The following is a 24853-nucleotide window of genomic DNA, read 5'->3' on the forward strand; positions in this document are numbered from 1 at the left end:
ATTCGGTAATTTTCAATCCTGTGATCATGACATACAATCAAAGCGTTGTCAGCTTCAGGAAGGAAAATCGTTTTGAAATTTTTTCGTTAAATTCTTTTAATTAATTTTCTTATTTTTAATTGTGCTAAATTGAATTTTATTGGGTTAAATTGATTAATTAATTATTTATTTGTTATCAGACAACATCTTAAATACTGCATACAGGTTTGAAGGCCTCATTTTAGGAAGGATGTATAACTGCTGGCAGTTATACATTAGAGATTGGTGAGAATGACAGAATTGAAAATGACAGAGATTGGTGAGGGAAACAAAGGAGGATGCTCTTACCAAGAAAAGCTACAGTTCTGCAAATTTCAGTGTCTAGATACTAGGCACCATCAATGCTGAAAGGGTTCTTCCTCTTCCTACGTAGCCTATTTGCCACTACTAATACAAATTCAAATTGAGGAAGGACGGTTACAGAATGGGCATGCAGAAGTTTGCCTTTAACCAGCACGTGGTTCATTGCTGGAACAAACTTCCATCAGCTGTTGTGGAAGTTGATAGTTTAAATAAATTCAAGGACAAGCGGAGGGCATAAATAGGTAAAATGCGAGTTACCATGGGTTTTTTTTTTTTTTTTTTTGCTTTTTGCTTTTTAGTTGCTGTAAAGCTTGCTTTCTTGAATTATTTGCTGCCACTAATAATAATAGTGTCCATCATAAGTTAAACATGTCTAAAGTATTCTCTCAAATTTAAAAGCATGCAAATCATGCCCATAGCCTAATTCTCCAGGCATTAAAATTTCACAACCATCAATAATATACACTAATAAATTTAAAATGCTTATATTTCACTACCAGTTTTCCATCAATCCTTGACCTTAGTCAAATACATGCATTAAATTAAAAAATATACTTTTGCTCTGTTAATTCCAGTATTTCCTTAAATGGCCACTTCTTGAATGTTTAAATTCCACCGTATTTCGAATGTATGCATATTGTATTCCATTAGTGCATAGAAAGCATCTATGTAAATGATAAAGTTCTTACCTCCGAACAGTTAAATAACATCCGCTAGAAAAAATCTTTGAAAATATAAACCACATCTGTGGTTTGTATTTTCAAATGTGACTTACTCATGAGAAACTCACTATAACATAAATTTTAAAACAACTTATTGCAAATAAATTTTCTCTAAAACAAAGATTCCTTACTAACACTAACATTTACATCTTTTTAAAAATTTTCTCTTTAATGAAACAGCTTTTAGTGTGTTCTATTTAGACTCTAAATTGACTGGCTTTTTAAAGTTCACCAAACATTCTCTTTTCTTTTCAAAACTTCCTAACTCTTGTTCTCTCGAGCATATGTAGCAAATGACACTGATAATGATTTGCTGGAAATTCAGAAACACATTCAAGATCATTTGAACAGTGATGTACATTGGACTGTGGAGAAGTGTGACAAACAAAAACTAATAAATAAATGATAACTATTACTGCATTTTTTTTTAATCTGTGCAGACCAATATTAAAGTGATAAATGTTATGTATCAGTAGACTGTTTCCTAACTGAAGAAAATGTATACTTTCACATACAAATAACTTTGCAAACAGAATTAAGAAATAATGCTATGCATTATAATGTAAGAGTAATAATTTTATATCGATTACACAGTCAACTGGAAGAGGATGTCCTTTCTTGTTAAACACCATAAGGATCACTCTTTACAAGCCAAAAACACTATCAAAGAATTTTACAGCTGGAATAAAATAAGCATTTTTAAAAATGAGGCTACTAGTAACCTCACCATAGCCCCCTCCCCTCCATGTGATGTGCTCTGGATGAGTAGGTGATGCACCAGCAATTCACATGAACATTTGTTTAAAATTTGTAAGTTTTCAATTTTTCGCCACATCTGAATATTTGAATGTTCTCTATCTAATTTTAAATTGTTTGCAGTTATAAGAGTGGAATTTTTTCAAGTTCTAAATTAAATAGTGTTCATTTATTTGTAAAGAATTGAACAGCTGCTATGTATCCACACTATCTTTCACTATAAAAAAAAAAAAAAAAAAAAGTGCAGCCATTATCAACCCACTGCAGGATGGAAGCCTCCTCAACAATTCATGCTGAGGGAAATGGACCATAATCTGCCACGCTGGTCCAGTGCGGGTTGGCAGATCGACCGTATTCAGCAGTCAGGGGCTTGAACCCTGGTCTACTCAAAGATCACAGTGTGCTACTGCACTCCCGCTCCTGACCACTCAGCTACATAGATGGCCTCTAACTGTCCCTTTTGTTTTGTTTTTTTCTTTGTTGTCATTTACTTTTACTGTACCATCAGTCATAGAATGGCAGAATCACTGTTCCAGTTTTCATCTTTCTGGGGCGAAAGTTTGAGTTTTTTTTTGAGTTACCATTAATAATCATTAATTTCATTTAACAGATATTACTCTTAATTTTATATTTTTGCATAATGGCTACATTATTTCCTACCGATTCCATTCACGTGATCATTGAACATTTCTGTGCAGTGTATCCTTCTGCAGCCTAGTGTATATTATGTTGATCCTTAATAATTATTATTAGAGAATAAATAAGTAAAAAGAGATATCAGTTTACTAGTTGTTCCCACTAAATTACAAGTCAATTAACCACTGAAAATTTTTCTTGTACAGCCAAGGGTTGAAGGGCATACTGCATAGAAATGTTCAAAATTAGGTGTATTAACAGAGTCCACAGTTAAAATTACAAGAGCATATGAAAAATACAACATTATGAGCATTAAGCATTATGCATTAAGAAATAAGTTATGACTACTGTACATGGAACCAATAAACTCTAAGGCTTAAGAGAGGGTGGTGTTTAATAGAAATAGAATAAAGAGCTGCTTGAAACATATTTCACTATGTATATAATAAGTTTATGAGAAATAATTTGTTTAGTTTCTGAGAAACTAATTAACTTTTTAAAAATTAATTAATTCCTTGTAGACAGTTATCCCATCATGAGCCACAAAAACTTATTTTAATAAGTTTATTTATAGCAAATTTTGGCTTTCTTAGAGTATTATAAATATTTTTATTTGCTTTTGTTTATATTGTATGCATTAAAAAAATGGTCAGGTAGACTATTTCTTTATGGAGGACATTATATGGGAACTTGAAATTACGAAGCTGATGAAAATATGCATTTTTTTATGGTTCATAATATTTTCCTTTTTTGCCTGATGACAGAATTAAACACGGGAACCAGAAATGTTACCACATAATTTGGTTGTTTCATTGATGTATTTGTATAACATATTTACTGTCAATAAGCTACATATTAATTTATATAAACAAATGCACATATATATTTTTTCTTCACTTTCTTTATTCAATATATTATAATCATTAAATTATAATCTTCATGACAGGATTTAGAGATCTGAATTACAATATGCAAAATGCAAATAAATCTAAGGCTACCAAAGTTTAATAATTAAGTTACTTCTTCTGCAGGATCAAGATCCAGTGGCACTTGGACCAATAGTGACAAAAGCTGCTAAAGTGGCCCTTTATTTCAGATATACTTACTTGCCATATTTGTATACACTTTTCTATAAAAGTCACATATATGGAGAAACAGTTGCTAGGGCACTTTTTTTTGAGTAAGTAATATCATACCATTCAATATTTTATGAGTAGTTAATACACAGTGACTAGCATAGGGCTGATAATAATTCATGATTAATTAAGATTTGGGTAATGAAACCTCCATTAGTTTGCAAATCTTCCCTGAAAAGGTTTGGTGGTTAATGGAGGGAACCCCCTCCCCTCACACATTGATTACCCCCAATTTATTTATTTATTTTTTTGTTGTTTCATAAGTTTGATCCATTATGTAATACCAATCACCAAGCATACATTTGTCAAGTGAGATTTGCAAATTAATGCAGACTTTGTAACTCCAATTCAAAAGTTTAATTTTTATGAATTTCTGAGATAGATATCCTAAATTAACAGTTTGTGATTACTTAAAAATAATGTTTAAGGTAGATAGGAAAACCTATCATCTTTTTTTATTTTTTTAATAAAAAAGATGATAGGTGATTTTTTTTTTGCAATGATAAGGTTTTATTAATTTTTGTTATTGTTTGCTTTTATAGTGTTATTCAGTAATATTTTAAATATTCTCTAGTATTTATTCTACACAGTGCAATTCTGCATTCAAGCCTGCATGCTTCAGCTGCATTTTTGTGCTATAAAGACTTCATCTTATTTATTTATTTTTTTTTTCATCTGCTAGATATCCAAATGACAAAAATACATATAGTATAGATACACAATTTCTCTGGGGCCCAGCTTTCATGATTATTCCAGTTCTTGAGCCTGTAAGTTTTTTATATTTTATTTTAATTTTTTTATCAATAAATTTCTGAATTTTTATAAAATGATTACTGATCATAAATTTTAGTATGTCTAAAATTAGAGCTTTCCAAAATTAAAATTGGTAATTCTTTAGATAATTTTGTGTAATTAATTTTGGATTAGATAAAATGCCCATGATGTATCTTTCCCTTTCTCAGTACTAATACTGTTAATCTTGATAGCTCTTTAAACAAGTAGGCTTAATTGCTTTTAAGTAATTAATACTACTTAGAATCAAATCTCTTAACTATAAATGATTTGATTTGTTAAGTAACTCTTTTTTTTATATAGGATGTTGAAGAAGTTACTGGCTACTTACCATCAGACACCTGGTATTGTCTTAATGGAACAGAAATAAAAAGTGATGGAAGTAACTACACTTTCACATCACCTTTAGATAACATGATGGGAATTGTTATTCGTAGTGGTTATATTATTCCTATACAGTTGACTACTGAGAATGCAACTACTACTACTGCAATGTAAGTTTCCAATGTGGAAAGCTTTATTTTTATTGCAAAAGATAGTTTTTGAATTTAATTATTATTTAACAAGTTATTATTATTATTTAGCAAGTTATAGAAAGTCAAGAAAAAAGACCAAAAAGCTAAAGTTGAGTGATTTTTGTAGTTGAATTTGAGAAAAATAAAATAGGAAATCTCTAACAAGGAACATCAGGGTGAACTGACTATTAATAGTTTTGGAATGAAAGGAATCATAGTGAATAATTGAGGCAAGTGGAGCTCTTAATAATCTTGTACATATCCTCCATTGATGTCACTCATATGGGAAGTAGCCCCTATGTGTGGGTACATAACCAGGGGAGCTTCTTCCAGAAAAATCTAGGTAGTGTTGTGTGGAGGAAGTCTGTGTATCACCAGACTTCCAGATGTCTGAGTAAACAACATATGCGGTGCCTTCGTAGCCAGGTGGGAAGGAGCAGCAGTGTGTAACACACGCTTCTTGATTAGACCGGGGTTCAAGCCCGTCACCACCAAATACGGAGGATGCGGAAAGGTCAGGGAATGACCACCATATATCCCGGAGCAATATGGCCTTAGTTGCTAATGCTCCTAAAAAAAAAAAAAAAAAAAAAACCCAACATATACAAGTGATTTGATCAGATTAGCTATAGTTGTTACACAATATAATAGCGTAGCTTAATTTAATTTATTAAATGTCATAAGGTCCATCCAAGATTGCAGTGTCATATTTCTTTTTAGGCTGTTAGATATTAGGAAACTATAGTTGTTACTTAATCTTTATGTTCTTTAGTATATGTGTGCACATTATGAAGATTGAGGATCCTCTCCCCTCTGGAGCATGTTTTGTCATTGACAAGGACATTTGTTGAAAACCTGTGATTATAAAAACAATCCCAGGATGAAGTAGCTGTTACAGAATTTGCATCATTAAGGATTTTCAGTTAGGAACAGTAACCAACTATTATGAAGAGACATTTCCTTATCATGTAAAGTAGCATTATCATTTTTTCTTGTTCAAATCTGAGGTCAAAATGGCTCAGCTTAAAGAATTATATATATATATATATATATATATTCTTTAATGCAGAGTGGTATATAATAATAAAGCATTCTACATTTCTAGGATAGAATAATAATTAAATAAACTGATACATAAAAAATAAATAGTAATTAAATGCAATTTAATAAAAAGTTAATTAATAATAATCTTAATTAAATTATAAAATAAAATAATTATTAAATTTTATGTAGTTGGGAGGACTATCCTGTCCTCGTGTTTTTTTGCAGCCAGCTGGATTTAAATGACTTAGTTCAGTGATATGGTGAACCAGTGGCACATGTGCCACAAGATCACTAGGATACAATGTCATAAATGGTTTACAGTATAAAAGAATAGCATTTTTCTTATTTTAAGATAATTTGTTTTATTAAAATTATGCAGCAATAAAGTTTTCATTAAAAACTCACAAGTATTGCTAAGATATTATATTAACAATAAAAACTGTTTTAACCAGTTTTATTTTTTTATTTTAATATGGGATGCAAAAATATATTCTTGTTTTAGCTTATTTTTGGCACATGTGTCAGAAATGTCCACCATTACTGGCTTAGTTAGTGCAATGTTCAAAGTCTCAATGCTCAAAGCAGGACAAACTTGGCCTCACAATGAGTTGCCCTGGTATTATACTGCTTTCAAGCAAATAGCATCTCTAAAAGATTAATCTTCCTAGCTTTCTTAAAGGGTGAGATAAATGATCAAGGGCAGATTATTAATATTTTGGTGATGTAGTGATGTTGTCAAAATGTCAATCTGCTAATTATACTATTTTAAAACAGATGCTTTTGATAATAGTGCAGTATCATTAGCATTAGTAGAGGCATATGATGCAAGAAAGCAAGCTTATGCAGCATCAGCCACAAAAAAAAAAAAAAAAAAAACCTTCCACTTCACCCCTCCATTCATTCGAAATACGTGTCTAGCTGAGCCTTAAATTTTTTTAGGATACCAACTTCCACAACAAGGGATGGAAGTCTGTTCCACCAACCAACTACCCGCTGGCTAAAGGCAAATTTCCGCACATCTATCTACATCTGTCTTTCCTCAATTTGAATAATATTATTTCAAAATAGATATTATAATTATATATGGGTTTTATGTAATTAACTATATAATAATGGTGTATCTACACCGATATTATATAGTTAATTACTTAAAACCCATATATAATTATGCCTTGTGCATTTCGTCTTTAAATACATTATATGTACACCATTTGGCATCTCTCCATATTATGGAATCACTTTGCAACTGTGATGGCATGTTGCATCTGAATGCTCACCCACTGATGATAGGCCAACAGCTTTGAAATGGTGCTATCTGGGTGGTGGTATCCACTGAGAATAAATAACAGTAGTCTTCTCTACTAGAGAAGCATTACTTATTCAAAGTAGTGCAATACCTGGTATCTCGTTGTGAAGGCAGCCACAATATGCAATACTTAAAATAATGCCTTTTACACTACATATGTAGTTTATTATGGGTAAACTATGGTGTATCTACACCGATATCATATAGTTAATTACGTAAAACCCATATATAATTATGCCTTGTGCATTTCATCTTTAAATACCATATTTGTATAAAATATTCTTATCATTAGTGATCCAATACGTTTGGTAACACCGTGTGTAAGCATGTTATTGATTATTAAAAGTTTTTTTTTTTTTAAGGCGCAAGAACCCATTTGGCCTTCTCATTTTTCCAGATGAAAATGGTGAAGCATTAGGAGAGCTCTATTGGGATGATGGCGACTCGTTACGTAAGTTAAAAAAATCTGAATAACTTATAAATGAAAAGAATAAAAATGCATTTTTGCAGCACTTCACCATTTATTGTTTTTATTGGACAATGTTTATGATTGTTACTGTTAGCTGTAATAAGCCATTTGCTGAAACAATTAAATGAATTGTTTTCATTTTGTTGTTATTCAAAGCTTAAGGAAAGGGCTTTTAAGATTATTTCAGTTATTCTCTTTAAATGCCAGTCAAGGGGAAGAAAAAAAAAAAAAAAAAAAAGACTGATATCATCATTGTGCAATCTGTTGGTGACTGATTTAACTGTTTTTTTTTTTTTTTGTTTTTTTTTTTACTTGCACAAGCTGGCTGCAATAGGTGTATGGCAAGAAGAGAGTTTTACTCACTGCATCCTTTGCCTTTGTGTTTTAATTTATAGTAAATAAAGGCTTTCTGGGTAGAACCAGAATTGATTTGGCATCCACTTGTGGATGGTAGCATTAGATGAATCCTGTTTCTGGAAGATAGAGAGGTACAGCAGAAACCAGTTAACATAAAATAGAGGAACCAGCATTAACATTGTTATGCTGGCATCCTATATTCTGATGCTAAAATTTTCATTTTTAAGCTCGGGAAGTAAAACAGACCTAAATGATTAATTACATTGCCATGGAGCAAGCTTACAGTGCAGATATTTATGGATGTGTATTTTATTTTCATGGTCATTAATTGTGATTATAATTCAATTCAGAATATATTAAAAGAGAGCAGCTAAGAAAATGTCTCATTTAACTGAATTACAAAATGTTAGTATGCTCGATAAAATTAAAATTTAGTTCTGTGAAGCTGGTTATATCAAGATAAATAGACTTAATCAATGATTCATCAACCCTTTAAACTTCCAGGTGTAAGTGATATACATTTTGAAATATCATACACTACAATTGCTGATATAAAATTGGATGCCAGTCGAAATTTATCAAGGAAACAAACTCAGATAAGTGCACATAATTTAGTTTATCACTTACACCTGGATAAACCTTGTATTACACATAAGATCTTGAAGAGGTCTGGTAAATTGATGGTTCAACTGTCGATGATCCTGCTCAGGTAGCTAACAAATTAAATGAATATTTTTCATCTGCATACACACATGAGGAGTTATTCAGGGAGGGGAATGCCAGAGGTGTATTAAACTCTGGCAGTAAGCTAGATAATCTTGTAATAACTGAGAGTAAAATGGAGGAGAAATTGTTGAAGATAAACACAAGAAAGGCACCTGGGGTGGATGGGATCTATCCAGTTATATTAAAGGAGGCAGCAAAGGAAGTAAGCAAACACTTAGCCATAATTATGAGAGCTTCCTTGGACTCAGGGGAAGTACCCATGGACTGGAGATGTGCAAATGTGACCCCAATTCATAAAGGAGGATCAAAGGGCGACACAAGTAATTATAGACCTGTTAGTTTAACTTCTGTTCCTGGAACATTAATGGAGGCACTGGTTAAAGAAGCACTGCAGGATCATCTAGACAAGACTTCAGTCATAGCTCAGACACAGCATGGTTTTTTTAAGGGGAAGTCTTGCCTGACTAATTTGATTGGATACTATGATGCAGTCACAAAAGAACTGGATGCAGGGAATAACTCTGATATTATATACTTGGATCTTAGAAAGTTTTGATACTGTTGCACATGGAAGACAGCTGCACAAATTGGAGCAGTGTGGCATTGGAGGCAAATTGCTGCTATGGATAAAGGGGTGGTTGAGGGGGAGAAGGCAGAGAGCGGTAATCAATGGACACTGCTCATCGTGGACTAATGTTATTAGTGGAGTCCCTCAGGGTTCAGTATTGGGTCCATTATTGTTTTCTGTATTTATAAATGATATTGATGATGGTATATCAAGCTTAATGTCCATCTGGGGTGGATGGAATCCACCCCAGATTCCATCCACCCCAGGCATCTGGGGTGGATGGAATCTATCCAGTTATATTAAAGGAGGCAGCAAACCCTTAGCCATAATTATGAGAGCTTTCTTGGACTTAGGGGAGGTACCCATGGACTGGAGATGTGCAAATGTGACCCCAATCCACAAAGGAGGATCAAAGGGAGACACAGGTAATTACAGACCTGTTAGTTTAACTTCTGTTTCAGGGAAATTAATGGAGGCACTGGTTAAAGAAGCATTGCATGGGTTTGATAAGGGGAAGTCTTGTCTGACCAATTTGATTGGATACTATGATGTAGTCACAAAGGAACTGGATGCAAAGAATAATTTTGATATCATTTATTTGGATCTTAAAGGCCTTTGATACTGCTGCACATGGAAGACTGCTGCACAAATTGGAGCAGTGTGACATTGGAAGCAAATTGCTGCTATGGATAAAGGGATGGTTGAGTGGGAGAAGACAGTGGGTAGTAATCAATGGACACTGCTCTTTGTGGACTAATGTTATTAGTGGAGGAGTCCCTCAGGTTTCAGTGTTGGGTCCATTGTTGTTTTCTGTATTTATAAATGATATTGATGATGGTATATTCAGGCTTAATGTCCAAGTTTGCAGATGATACGAAGGTCAGCATGGTTGTTAATGACATTAGTGACAGTATGCTGCTGCAACAGGATCTAGAAAAGTTGAGCGGTTGGCTGAGAGGTAGCAGCTGAAGTTTAACATTGACAGATGTAAACTACTGCATATGGGAAGCAGTAACCCCAGAGTAATATATCAACTGTGTGGTACTACACTGACAGTGGTAAAGAATGAAAAGGACCTGGGGGGTAATTGAGCAGGCAGATATGAAGTTTTCTGAGCAGTGCAGATGGTCTGCAAGAGTAGCTCATGGTGTCTTGTCAGTGATGCACAGTAATTTTTCTAGCAGGGATAAGGAGGTGATTATTCCCTTGTATAAGGCAATGGTTCAGGCCACACCTTGCTTACTGTATACAGGTCTAGAGGCCTCATTTCAAGAAGGATGTAGAGCTGCTGGAACGTGTACAGAGAAGGGCAACAAGATTAGTGAATGGAACAAAGGGTTGCTCTTACAAAGAAAGGCTTAAGTTTTGCAAATTAGTGTCTGGAGACTAGGCACCTGCGAGGTGATCTGATTGAGGTGCATAAAACCTTGAATGGTTTAAGCATGCAAAATTCTGATAGGATTCTTCCTCATGCTCAGAATAATCGCCTGAGAGGGCATAAATTCAAATTTAGGAAAGACAGTTGTAGGATAGATGTGCAGAAGTTTGCCTTTAGCCGGTGGGTGGTTGATTTCTGGAACAAACTTCCATTTGTCATTGTAGAAGTCGATAGCTTAAGTAGATTCAAGGCCGAACTTGACAAACATTCGGAGCGAGTGGATGAGTGAAATAAGGGTTTTTTTTTTGGCTGATGCTATATAAGCTTGCTTTCTTGCATCATATGCCTTTGCTAATGCTAAAATTTGTTGACATCATTCAAAAGACAAAACAGGAATCTGATATGATTTCTTATGAAAGGCTGATAAGTAAACTGGAGCATTTCCTTACCTTTTAGCCAATTCCCGATCCTTTGTGAGATTAGGATTTGGCTAAAAATAGGAGACAGAGGGTAGTCGTAAATGGATATTTTTAAAGGTTAACCAATGTAGCAAGTGGAGTCTCTCACGTATCACTTTTGGGAGCCCTTCTCATTTTAATCTTTCCTTTTTTTTTTTTTATGAAACCCCAAATGCAAAAGGTATTAGAACCTGTAGTATTTAGTACCGTGCATGGGTTGAAGGTTGAGAAGATGAAAGAAGATACTTGTTGACATTAACTTCTGTTTATTAAATTCATTCTGTTTATTTTACTAAATTCATTAATTTTTGTGAAATACGTGTGAAGGGAGGTTGTCCCAGAGAACAGAAGTTGAAGGAATAAACGAGGAAGAAGAAAAGTTAGTTCTGTGCTTGATGACTTACGAGGGATTACAGTAATAACTGATGGTTTGAATTTAGGAAAGATGGTTAATGATCAGAACCAGACCATATTACTTTAAAATAATTTGGATTGGTTATGGATGTGGTAAAAAAAAAAAAAATATATATATATATAGTAACCTATATTTAATGATTTTAAATGAAGAGTTTTGCAGCTTGAGAACAAAGGTCCTTAAGCTACTTTTAATTGTGTAGGGTGAGGGGTAAAAATGATTCAAGACAAAGAAAGGTGTAATGATACAATCTGATATCAAATTACTGGCAGTGTAAACATGTTGCTAAAAAGGCACTATTTTTAATTTATAGGACTTTTGCAAATAGGAAGAAGGATGTTATTGTCTTTAAATAAGATGTTTTCTTTGTGGGTAATATCCATCAAGAAATAAACTATTCCAACACTTTATACACCATGACAAATATTATTTATTATGGTGCATAAAATGTTAGAATAATTTATTTCTTGATGTCATTCTTCCTCTATATATGATGAGAGTGAGACCACAATTTTTAAATATTGTATCACAGATATGGTCTCACCTTCTGCAGTTCACACCTGAAAAAAAAACAGAGCTTCTGAAGAGTGTTCAAAGAAAGCCTACAGGATTGATTAGGGGTGCTAGTCATTGTAAATATGTATAATGGCTTAGAATTGCAGACTGAAAAACTTGCCAACAAGATGTAGAGAATTCAAATAAATTGCCTTCAAAGATAACTGAGGCTAAGAGTAAAAGTTCAAAGTGGAATTGGATAATTTTTTTTTTTTTTTGGCAACAACAGGAAAAGTATGAATGATTAGGGATTTTATTTTATTATTGTTATTTTTTTGGAGAGATCAGAAAAGAAAAGGTTGTTTATTTCCATCATTTAGTCATTCTAATATTAACTTTTTAACATTTTATGTAATCATCTTGCCACTTCAATGAATTTTACTTATTTTAAGGAGTTAGATTTTTTCCGTTTATGACGCTAAAAATTGTAAATAATATTGATACCAACTTTTTGTAAGGTTGACTGTAAGTTTGATATTGACTTTGTTCTTTTTTTAAATGTTAAGTATTTTAGTAGTGTGAAATCCTGAATTATCTTATGATCAGGATTCCCTTTAAGCTGTGCACCTACACAGCCACTCAGGAGTTTTGGAAGTGCTGCGTGCTAAATTTTTTGAGCACCCAGTGTATTCTGAAAGCACCTAGGTCCCAGTTTATGAGTGATTCCTTCTCATGGTTTGTATTAGGAATGGTTTGCATATTTCTATTACTGGGTTAGAAATTATGCTATATATATATATATATATATATAGACAAATGTTTATATTCAGTGTATATGGAAGGGATGTTGACCTGTCAATTGTAATTACCATGGAAAAATTGAGAAGGCCTGTAAGTTGAAGGAGATAACCTGAAATAAATTGATTAACATAAAAATAGAAATAATAATGAAGATAACAATGTTACCTAAAGTAGTAGGTCCTAGAGCTTTTAACTACTTCTTCATAGGGTCAGCAGCCAAAACCGTAGGAGCCACCACAATAAGCAGGGTTTCTGTTATGATGTATACATGTGAAATGTATAAATCACAGCTGACCCAACTGAGACCAAAAAGAAAAGAGTAAAATTTAAAAAAAAAAAAAATTGCCAATAGAATTTTAAGGGGGGAAAAAAAAATTGAAATCAATTTTTGATTTCAATTTTTTTTTTTTTGTAATGTATCTGTTCAAAAGAACAGATACATTACAAAAAGTACTTGAACTAACTGTGTGTTTGGAACGGAATCTGTGAAATAGTTGCTTATGGTGTTTACAAGGTAATGTTGGAGAAGCAAGGATAAAGCCGATAGATCACTGTCCAGAATGTTTATATCAGTTGAAGCAACCACATGTGAGGGGAAGGAAGTGGAGTCATCAAAGTGAAATGTCCCGTGTTACAGGGAAGTAGGTAAATAAACAAATGAGGCAAAGCACCAGCAGAGGGAGATTATTAATGACTGACGAAGTAGTGTAGAAAAATACTAAACTTTGTATCAGAAAGAAAAAGGGAGCTATAGTAGAGGAATAGCATCTCGATATTGCTTTTGGCCAGCCTAATTGCGCACGAGAAATAAAATGTAGTAATTAAGGAAAGCAGAAAGCAATTTGAAGAAGAGTAATATAGTTGTGCTCGGGTTGTCCAGGGTTGCTGAACCCATATCATAGTTGGTCCTTGACAGATGTATGAACAAATGCCTCATATGTTTAAGTCAGTATTGGTATTGTTATTGTAAAAAAAAAGAAATATGGGACATAACAGAACACAATTATTGTGTTAACCACGTATTGCCAATCCGTGGGCACAAGCTTTCTACACTTTGAGACACGACAGAGGCTAGGGGGTATATGACTATACATTATTGCACTGCAATTTATTATGGAGTTGTTTAATGTTGTCAGCAAAGAGACTGTCGCTATTGCATTTTGTCGCAATTCTGATGCACTGGGAGAGTTTTATATTAGCATGTACTTTTTTAGAAATGTTAGAGTGCCAGTGGGTAAAACTGACTACATTAAAATTAAAAGCATCTCTTTTATTGTATATCTTGATTGTGGTATGAGGGCTGTTAATATTAATATCCAAGTCTAAGTAATTGCTGAAAAATCATTATTATTTGTTTTTTTTTTCAGAGTAAGTTCTGAAGGATAAATACCTGCAAAGTCATGTATAAATGTAGGGTAGTTGAATACCAATAAGTTATCAATATATCTGTAAAGTTTAATATCTGAAGGTAGAGAGGTCTCAGACCAGTGTAGATATAGGTTAGCTAAGATACAACTATTGGGGCTACCCATGTTGGTACCTTTGATTTGCAAGTATATAGATTTGCCATCAAAAATGTAGTTATTGGAGACACAGAGATTAATGAGATTGTTCCAAAAAACTGAATTACAGCCAATAATATGTTTGTATTTATTATAAATTTCATTCAGGACCAATTTTAAGTTAGTTAGGTCTATGCTGGTGAATAGACTATTGAAATCAAAAGTTTGCACATGAGAAATGTTGTCAATACTCAGGGCATTAATAACTGGAATGTTGTTATTAATTATTCTACTATTAGGAAGGATGTCCACTATAGGTTTAAGTAACTTTTCTAAAGTTTTGCTGGGTTTATGGGCGTAACTGTATTTGCAGGACATAATAAACCTAAATCCTGTAGGGTTTTTGTGGAACTTAGGTATGAAATAAATATAAGGAAAGTTGTAGTTATTAAAGTTGAGTTTTAGTTTCTTGCTGAAAGCAATTAACTTCTTTGTGATGATACTGCTGTTGTTAGTGATGGACTTATAGGTGGCACTGGAATTTAGTTCTGTATTTATGGTTGCCAGATTTCTCTACTGTAACTAGTAGTACCCGGATCCATAACAAAGTTTAATAATTTTGATTTAATACACAGTTTAATAATTTTGATTTAATACACAGTTTAATCATTTTGATTTAATACACAGTTTAATCATTTTGATTTAATACTTTGTTTGCTTACTTTGTCATTCGGTAACTTAATTATTTTTATCAATATTACACACACACACACACACACAAACACACACACTTAGAGCTCTATGTAGCTCTAAGTAATAAGCAGAATGCCACCAAAATTAGTAAGCAAACTATTCAAGGCATGGGGAGAAGGATCCCATGAAAAAAAATTAGTTCCAAAATATGCCTAGTAGGGATAATATGGTGCTGTACAAGAGGAAAGACATGACAAAGTACCAACAAATAAATAATTAAGACAATCGAGTCTGCTGACGAGGCTAGTAGGGCCAGACGTGTTCAAAGCCGCTAAGTGGATTTTTCTTATTTATTGATTTGAAATTGTTGTTTTTCTAAAACTTTTGATTTAAATTTAGTAGTATAGCATTATTTTGTGATATTTCTGATTAATCTGGTGTATTTATTCTTTACTAGACCTTGTAATTGCATAAAAGTATCGGTAAGGGTATCAAATCCACGTGTTACAAGTTACAACTCCGCTGAACGAGAAGTTTTTTTAGCGATATTTAGCCGCTTATTGAATATTTTTTACATCAAATTATTTTTTGTAAGTAGCTTATAGACCTAGTAAGGATCGCTAGTTGTTCTGAATCGAGACAGCGAGATTTGAAAGTTAATTACAACTTAAATGTCCATAGATTACCGTTCGTAAATTCCCGCCTTTGTCTTTGTCATACGATCGTTATATATCGAACCTAGATAGCGTTAGTATAGTATACGTTATAATATTTTCAGCGATCGGTAAAATCTATTAAACTTGTTGAACTTCGTTGGCATTTAAATTGCACTTTAACTAAATATATTAATTAATACTTAAGTGTCCGTAGATTACCGTTGGTAACTTTCCCGCCTTGTGATACGATAGTTATATACCATACTAGATAGCGTTAGTTGAACTTCGTTAGCAGTTAAATTGTACTTTAATAAATACATATAACGACTTAGAATACAAACGTAATATAATTAATTATATTTAACATAATTAATAACATAACATAATTAATTATAATTAACTAATTAATTAATAGAATCATGACTCAGACAAGAGCAGCAAAGCAAAAGGCTCAAGCTAATGGAAGTGCTGTGGCTCAGAGTAGAACTGAGGGGGGCAGTTGTCCTCTGACTCACAGCCTTATAAAATGCACTGTTTGCTTGATGTTTGCAGAGCAATCGGGTACGGGACATAATACTGCCATGGGGGATGTCTTTGTGTGTGCGCGATGCAAGGAGTGTATCGATATCAGGCAACAACTCAGCGTTCTTGTGGGCCTATATGAGAGCTTGAAGGACAGGGTGGATGCCCTCGAAGAAACTAAAATGAGGGGCCCATCAAGCTCTCAGCTGCCCACATCAACGCCAGAGCTTGCACTTGGGCATCGCGTGACACAGAGGCAGCCCCCAAGGCAGAATGCGCTGGTCCCGAAGGAACTAGTAGTTGTTGGTGACTCTATTGTCAGGGAAACGGGGAACATGCTTTGTAAAAAGGATAGGTGGAACAGGACCACGGTATGTCTGCCAGGGGCAAAGGTTGATGACGTTGTAGAGCGAATATCATCTTTTAAGGGCACAAAAGGTGATATAGTTGTACACGTTGGCACTAATGATATTAAGAGTAGGAGACCGGCAGAATTACTTAACAAGTACAGGTCACTGTTGAACAAAAGCCGAGAATTAGGGTTGAATTTGAAAGTGTCTGCAATTCTGCCCAGACACGATAGGAGGGAGTATATGTTGAGAGCCTTGTCGATCAATTCGGCCCTGGAAAGATTGTGCAAGGCTCAAGGGGTAGAATTTTTTTCAGCCTGGACTGTACTTGTTAACAGGAGAGATTGCTTCTACAGGGATGGGATACACTTAAATAGAAAGGGTGCAAGAATATTTGCTGATGCTATTGAGGCAGTGTTAGGTGGGTCGGAAAACTGCTAGCTTGGGGGGAGACAAAGACCAATAGATTGACAGTAGCCACTGGCAGAGGTGAAAGAGATTCTTGCACTGCTTCTATTAGAATGAGCAGAAGCCTGAAAAACAAGATGCATGATATTTCAGAGACTGCTGGGAGCCATTGCGGTACAAGTAAACACATGGGTTGTGTTAGGGTAGCTAAGAATAGAAACAGGTGCAGGTATACTTGCGTGTACACCAATGCTAGGAGTTTAGTAAATAAATTTGATGAATTTGAGGTATTGCTCAAAACATCAAAGGCAGATATTGTTGGGATATCAGAGACGTGGTGTCACACAGATATAAGGGATGCAGAACTGGAATTTGGGGAGTACAACGTCTACAGAAAGGATAGACAGGATAGGAAGGGGGGAGGGGTTATGCTATTAGTTAAGAAACACATAAAAACCAAGGAAGTGAAGCCAGTCGACATCGCTGGACAGTGCAGTGTTGAGTCAGTTTGGTGTGACATAAGCATTGGGAGATCAAAATTGAGAGTAGGAGTGTGCTATAGGCCTAATGACTCTGATGAGTATAATAAGGAACTGTACAGGGAAATAGAGTGGGCCAGTAAATCAGAGAGTCTTATAATGGGAGATTTTAATTTCCCAGATATTGACTGGAATTTGGGGGCTGGTCACTCATACACTAGCAGGGCTTTTGTGGATTTATTGGATGATTGTTTTCTACATCAGCATGTTCGGGAGGCAACCAGAGGCAGTAATACTCTTGATTTGATTATCAGCAGTGATTCTTCATGCATTAAGAATCTGCAGATAAATGAACCACTAGGTGGCAGTGATCACAGTGTGCTAAAGTGGGATTTACTCAAAGAGGTAACTACCATTAGGGGTAAATGGAAGGGTTATTGCTTCCGTAAAGGCGACTACGATGGACTGAGACAGTATTTAAATTCTATACAGTGGGACCAACTGATGATGTTACCAACAGCAAATTCAAAATGGGAAGCATTCAAAGAATTAATCGTGGAAGCTACTAGGCTTTACATACCAACTAAGAAATACTGTTCAAGGTTTAGGCCAAAATGGATGTCAGATGAACTAATGAGGCATATGGCAGAGAAGAAAAATGCATGGGATACTTACAAATTAACACATGACACAGAAGCCTATGATAGATACAAGTTGATATGCAACCAAGTTACAAAGGAGGTTAGGCAGGCGAAGGCAGATTACGAGAAATCCTTGGCAAGGGATGCAAAGAAAAACAGCAAAGAGTTCTTTACTTATGTAAACTGTAGAAGGAAGGGGACGAATCAGATTGGTCCACTTGATATTGATGGTTCAACTGTTGATGACCCTGCTCAGGTAGCTAACAAACTAAATGAATATTTTGCATCGACATTCACACATGAGGAGTTATTCAGCGAGGGGAATGCCAGAGGTGTATTCAACTCTAGCAGTAAGCTACAGAATCTTGAAATAACTGGGAGTAAAGTGGAGAAGAAACTGTTGAAGATAAACACAAGAAAGGCACCCGGGGTGGATGGGATCTATCCAGTTATATTAAAGGAGGCAGCAAAGGAACTAAGCAAACCCTTAGCCATAATTATGAGAGCTTCCTTGGACTCAGGGGAGGTACCCATAGACTGGAAATGTGCAAATGTGATCCCAATTCACAAAGGAGGATCAAAGGCTGACACAAGTAATTATAGACCTGTGAGCTTAACTTCTGTTCCAGGAAAGTTAATGGAGGCACTGGTTAAAGAAGCACTGCAGGATCATTTAGACAAGACTTCAGTTATAGCTCGAACACAGCATGGTTTTGTTAAGGGGAAGTCTTGCCTGACCAATTTGATTGGATATTATGATGCAGTCACAAAAGAACTGGATGCAGGGAATGGCTTTGATATTATATACTTGGATCTTAGAAAGGCTTTTGATACTGTTGCACATGGAAGACTGCTACACAAATTGGAGCAGTGTGGTATTGGAGGCAAATTGCTGCTATGGATAAAGGAGTGGTTGAGGGGGAGAAGACAGAGAGTGGTAATCAATGGACACTGCTCATCGTGGACTAATGTTATTAGTGGAGTCCCTCAGGGCTCAGTGTTGAGTCCATTATTGTTTTCTGTATTTATAAATGATATTGATGATGGTATATCAAGCTTAATGTCCAAGTTTGCAGACGATACAAAGGTTGGCAGGGTTGTCAAGGAAACTACTGATACTATGTTGCTGCAACAGGATCTGGAAAGGTTGAGCAGATGGGCTGAGAGGTGGCAAATAAAGTTTAACATTGACAAATGTAAAGTACTACACATGGGAAACAGCAACCCCGGAGAAACGTATCAACTCTGTGGTACTACACTGACAGTGGTAGAGAATGAAAGGGACTTGGGGGTGGTTGTGCAGGCAGATATGAAGTTCTCTGAGCAGTGCAGATGGGCTGCAAGAGTAGCTCATGGAGTATTGTCAATGATATACAGGAATTTTTCCAGCAGGGATAAGGAGGTGATTATTCCCTTGTATAGGGCAATGGTCAGGCCACACCTAGAGTACTGTATACAGGTCTGGAGGCCTCATTTCAAGAAGGATGTAGAGCTGCTGGAACGAGTACAGAGAAGGGCAACAAGATTAGTGAATGGAACAAAGGGGTGCTCTTATGAAGAAAGGCTTAAGTTTTGCAAATTACAGTGTCTGGAGACTAGGCACCAGTGAGGTGATCTGATAGAGGTGTATAAAGCCTTGAATGGTTTGAGCATGCTCAATGCTGATGGGATTCTTCCTCTAGCTCAGAATAACCACCTGAGAGGGCATAAATTCAAATTGAGGAAGGACAGATGTAGGATAGACGTGCGGAAATTTGCCTTTAGCCAGCGGGTGGTTGGTTGGTGGAACAGACTTCCATCCCTTGTAGTGGAGGTTGATAGCCTAAATAAGTTTAAGCCTCAGCTGGACAGGTATTTTGAACGAACAGAGGTGTGAAGTGGAAGTGGGTTTTTTTTTTTGTTTTTTTTTTTTTTTTTTTTTTTTTGGCTGATGCTGCATAAGCTTGCTTTCTTGCATCAAATGCCTCTGCTAATGCTAACCTTAATGAAATTACAAATTTTTATTTGTGGTCTTTGAAAAAAACTAGAAAGAAACCGAATTGCACTAAAGTTTTAAATCCAAACTAAAAAATAAGACACCTAAGACAGCAGAAAATTTGCATAAATCTGAGTTAATTTAATTTTCTCAGCAGCAGAGAGCTATAAAGGCACAACACAAACATTGCAAGTGTATTCTGTAAGTTTACTGTTAACAATGCAGCAGCCACTCTGCATGAATTTAGACACTGTAAAAACTTATGTCAAGGTCCTTTATCAGCTGTGTCAGTTAGAAGGATGATTAATAAAATTGAAGAAACAGGGTCCTTTGTTGTCAAGCAGGCTTCCTTCCTGGAAGAGGAAGGAAGCCTGTTTCACCTCAGGTAGGAGAGGAAGTTGCAACGGCTATCATTGACTGACCCATGGATACAGTTGCTGGAACTAGTAGCAGTGCACGGGGAGTAGCGAGGATGTCCCATATTTCACTGTGTGGAAAATTCTTCGGAAACTAACCCACTATTATCCATACAAGATCAGTCGCCAGCAGCCACTGCAAAGAGATGATCCTGAAAAACGAATGGCATTTGCTCTAACGTTTCTGGCCAGAATGGAAGTGGATGATGCCTGGCCATGGAACATTCTTTGGGGAAATGAGGTCCATCGTTATCTTGACGGGACTGTCAACACTCAAAACTGCCGAATATGAGCTTCAGAAGCACCGCATGTTATTCAGCAAATCCCATTTCACTCGTCGAAAATCACCGTCTGGTGTGGTGTGACTTCAAATTTCATCATAAGGCCATACGTTTTCGAGGGATTGTACCCAGCAGGAGCAGCCACCTGTTCCGTTACAGCACAAAGATATCATCACTTGCTGAGCAGTTTCATTATTCCTCAACAGCAGCAAAGAAGATGCCTGAATGTGACAATTTTTATGCAAGATGGGGTACCTCATATCACATGACCAGTACAGCAGCTTCTCTGGCATCACTTTACTGCAGAAAGAGTCATTAATCATTTGTTTCCACATTTGCCTGACCTTACACCATGTGATTTTTGGCTGTGGGATCACCTCAAGCCCAATGTCTATCAAGGAAGTGTCCCTAACCTGGCCGCCTTAAAGGACAATGTAATGCAGCTTGTGCGGAACATTACTCCAGAGATGTTGCATTCTGCAGTTGAGCACAATGTGCATCGAATGCAATTTCTGGTCCAGAACAATGGTAATCACATCAAAAACCAACTCCACCATCAGTGACATCATCGACCATCGGGAGTAAACTGTGAGTGAGTTTGGAGCCTCGCAGGTGCCTAGTCTCCAAAAGCTGCAATTTGCAGAACTTAAGCCTTTCTTCGTGAGAGCACCCCTTTGTCCTCCTCACCAGTCTTGTTGTGCTTCTCTGTACTTGTTCTAGCAACTCTACATCCTTCCTAAAATGAGGCTTCCACTCAAGGTGTAGCCTTACCATTGCCTTATACAAGAGGATAATCACTTCCTTATCCCTGCTCGCAAAATTCCTGTATATCATTGACAAGATCCCATGACCTACTTTGGCAGCCTGTCTGCACTGCTCAGAAAACTTCATATCTGACTGCACAATTGTCCCCTGGTGTATTTCATTCTCCACTGTCCTGAGTGTAACACCACCCGGTTGGTACATTTCTTACTGTCAGCAAAGGACATGATGAAGGCACATAACAATTATTTTCCAGATGTTTATTCTGCAGTTTATAAAATTTGTTAAAATCAATAATGGTTTCATAAAACTGATTTTATATTTATAGAATTTGTTTAATCTAATACAGTCGAACTTGGTTATAACGAGCATCAAGAGACCGACAAAATTTCCTCGTTATAACATTACTCACTATATCAGTAAGTTAAATCTACCTCATCTTTTTTATTTAATTCTCAATTACTTGATAAAAAGATAGGTTCAAAAAACAAAAGAAATATTAGAGAGAAAAAAATAATATAAGTATATACATACTATTATTTGCATTTATATGCTTGTATAAACTATAATACACAGCACAATTTATAGAGAAATAAATACAATTTATTTCTCTTTAATTAAAAACAATACTATTTAATAATAATCATTATTTCAATTAGTCTTTATTTATGAATCTTAAAATTGATGTTTTCTTTAAAGATTTCACTTTGATATTTCTTAAGTTTACACTTAAAATTCATTAAAAGTCTCATTACTTGCATTAAAATTTTGCATTCAGTGCATTAAAAGTCTCATTATTTTATTTGCCTTAGTCCCTTCAAAAAAATTGACTATTGTGTCCATTGGTCCTTGAGTTTGTGAGATTGTTGACACTGATTTTGATTCACTTTCAATTGTCATCATATCATGATCACAATCATCGTCTTTATTGAGCACAGCATCTACAATGTCACTCAGCGCCTCCGTAGCAAGGTGGGAAGGAGCAGCAGTGCGTAGCACACGCTTCTTGATTAGACCAGGGTTCGAGCCTGTCACCACCAAATACGGAGGATGCGAAAAGGTCAGGGAATGACCACCGCATATCCCTGGAGCAATATGGCCTTAGTTGCTAACGCTCCTAAAAACCAAATAACTAACTAACTAACTAACAAACAATGTCACTCTCTGTAGGAAGACCACTAGTTAATAAGATAAGTTGTCATTGACTCGTACAAATTCATCAATGTTATTTATCTGTATTAAAATCTACAACATTGTTACGTAGCAACCATTCGAATAATGGCAAGTTGTTTTCTTTGTATCCATCTTCTTCATTTACAATTGAAATTTCATTTGAATTTAATATCGATTTCTTGAAGCAATTTGATATGGTTGTTGAAGTAACGTTCCATGCATCATTCAATAAATTTATAGCATCCAATACCAATATAGACTTGGTAAGATTCTGTTCTCTTTGACTGATCAGATGTAGAACTGGAAATCTTTTATAAAATCCTTTCAATAAGTGCAGGACAGTTATCAACTAACAAAATATTTTTCTTCTTTTTGAATAGCTCCTTATTCCAATCATTTATGTATTTCTGAAGTCATCCAAGCTTTCTTGTTTGCAGTGTAATTCACAGGAAGTTTCCTTACGTTTTTAAAACACTGAGGTTTTAATGGTTTTCTGATAACAAACAGGTTTTTTTTTTAACAGTTCCTGTCATATTTACGCATACGAGCACCATCAAGCGAGTGATTTTTTTTTTTTTTTCCACCAACACATTTTCCCCCCTTGAATTTAAATGTATTGTCAGGTGTCAAATTATAAAAAAAGTCCCGTTTCATTGCTATTGTTGTAGTAGTAGTAGTAATAGAGGCATGTGATGCAAGAAAGAAAGCATATGAGCTTATGTAGCATCAGTCAAAAAAAAAAAAAAAAATTTCACACAACCATTCCCTCTAAAAGTTTGTTCAGTTTCTCCTTGAATTTATTTAAGCTATCAACTTCCACAACAACAGATGGAACTTTGTTCCAGCAATTTACCACCCACTGGCTAAAGGCAAATTTCGGCACATCTATTCTACAACTGTCTTTCCTCAATTTGAATTTATGCTTCCCCTCAGGTTTGTAATCTGAGCAAGCGGAAGAATCCCATCAGAATTCAGCGTGCTCAACCCATTGAAGGCCTTATACACCTCAATCAGATTGCTCAATTCATATCTGATTGCTCAATCGCTCCCAATTCTTTTTCATTTTCTACCACCCTAAGTGTAGTACCACGCAGTTAGTATGTTTCTCTGGGATTACTTCTACCCATATGCAGTACTTTGCATTTGTCAATATTAAACTTCAGTTGCCACTTCTCAGCCGATCTGCAAAAAATTTTCTAGATCCTGTTGCAGTAGAACAACTGTTGTAGATGTCTTCGTCATTGAAATTTTTCTTGATTTCTGCCCAAACACTGCCAATCCATTCATTTGCCATTATTGGATCTGCAGATTGAAATTCTCCACTAATTTTTGCATAAATGATATGTTGGTTTTTAAATCGAATCAATGTACACAGAAAATTGTCACGTCCAAATTGTTTAGCAAATTTTACCACTTGAGCCATCAAGATCAGACAGTCTATTTGAAATCCAGCACTTTTTTGTGTGGTGAACCATTGAAGCAATGCTCAATCAACGTTTGTAACCTCCAGTCCCGATATGTAAACATCTTTATTCTTCCACAATGTCAATACACTTGAAGAGGACAAAGAAAACTTTTTACACACTCCAACATTTTTTGCACCACATTCAACTTCGAATAATTTCAGCTTTTTTGCGAATCAAGAGACACTTTCTTTTGTTAGTAGACATGTTTTGGAAGGAAGGGTTCGTTTCTAACTGATTTTACTTTAAAATAATGAAGTGATCTGCATACAAAGTTCTTAGAAGCTCGAAATGCATACCAAGTTCTTAGAAGTCCTGAAATGCATACAAAGTTCTTAGAAGTTCTGAAATAAATTTATGTTTTCGGCAAATACAAGATAATCTGTAAATAGAGTAACGGGACAAGCATAATGCCAATGCACTATACCCGAGCAATTAAGAATGTTTGCATAGATACCAAAATTTGTTTGGTATATCCATGTAGTACACTCGTTATAACAGTGAGCGATTGTATGGGAATACATGTAAATTAAAATCATTATGGCTTTTTGCTTGTTACAGCAATGATCTTATTTCCATGCTCATTATAACCAATTTTGACTGTAGTTATAATTAT

General features: G+C 35.2%; 1 protein-coding gene across 3 annotated transcripts in view; it reads left to right on the plus strand.

The window, feature by feature from the left end:
• Positions 1-24853, plus strand: part of LOC150076736 (lysosomal alpha-glucosidase-like) — a 238790-nt gene that overhangs the window by 130153 nt on the left and 83784 nt on the right. For all 3 annotated transcript variants that reach the window (XM_090386832.1, XM_090386831.1, XM_090386833.1), the window contains exons 12-15: positions 3488-3636; positions 4275-4359; positions 4688-4878; positions 7612-7700. In XM_090386832.1, the coding sequence (XP_090242958.1) occupies positions 3488-3636; positions 4275-4359; positions 4688-4878; positions 7612-7700 (514 nt within the window). The remainder of the gene's footprint in view (positions 1-3487; positions 3637-4274; positions 4360-4687; positions 4879-7611; positions 7701-24853) is intronic.

Source organism: Mastigoproctus giganteus, chromosome 12 (assembly GCF_048544385.1).
Source record: "Mastigoproctus giganteus isolate SK-2022 chromosome 12, ASM4854438v1, whole genome shotgun sequence".
Lineage (NCBI taxonomy): Eukaryota > Metazoa > Arthropoda > Arachnida > Uropygi > Thelyphonidae > Mastigoproctus > Mastigoproctus giganteus.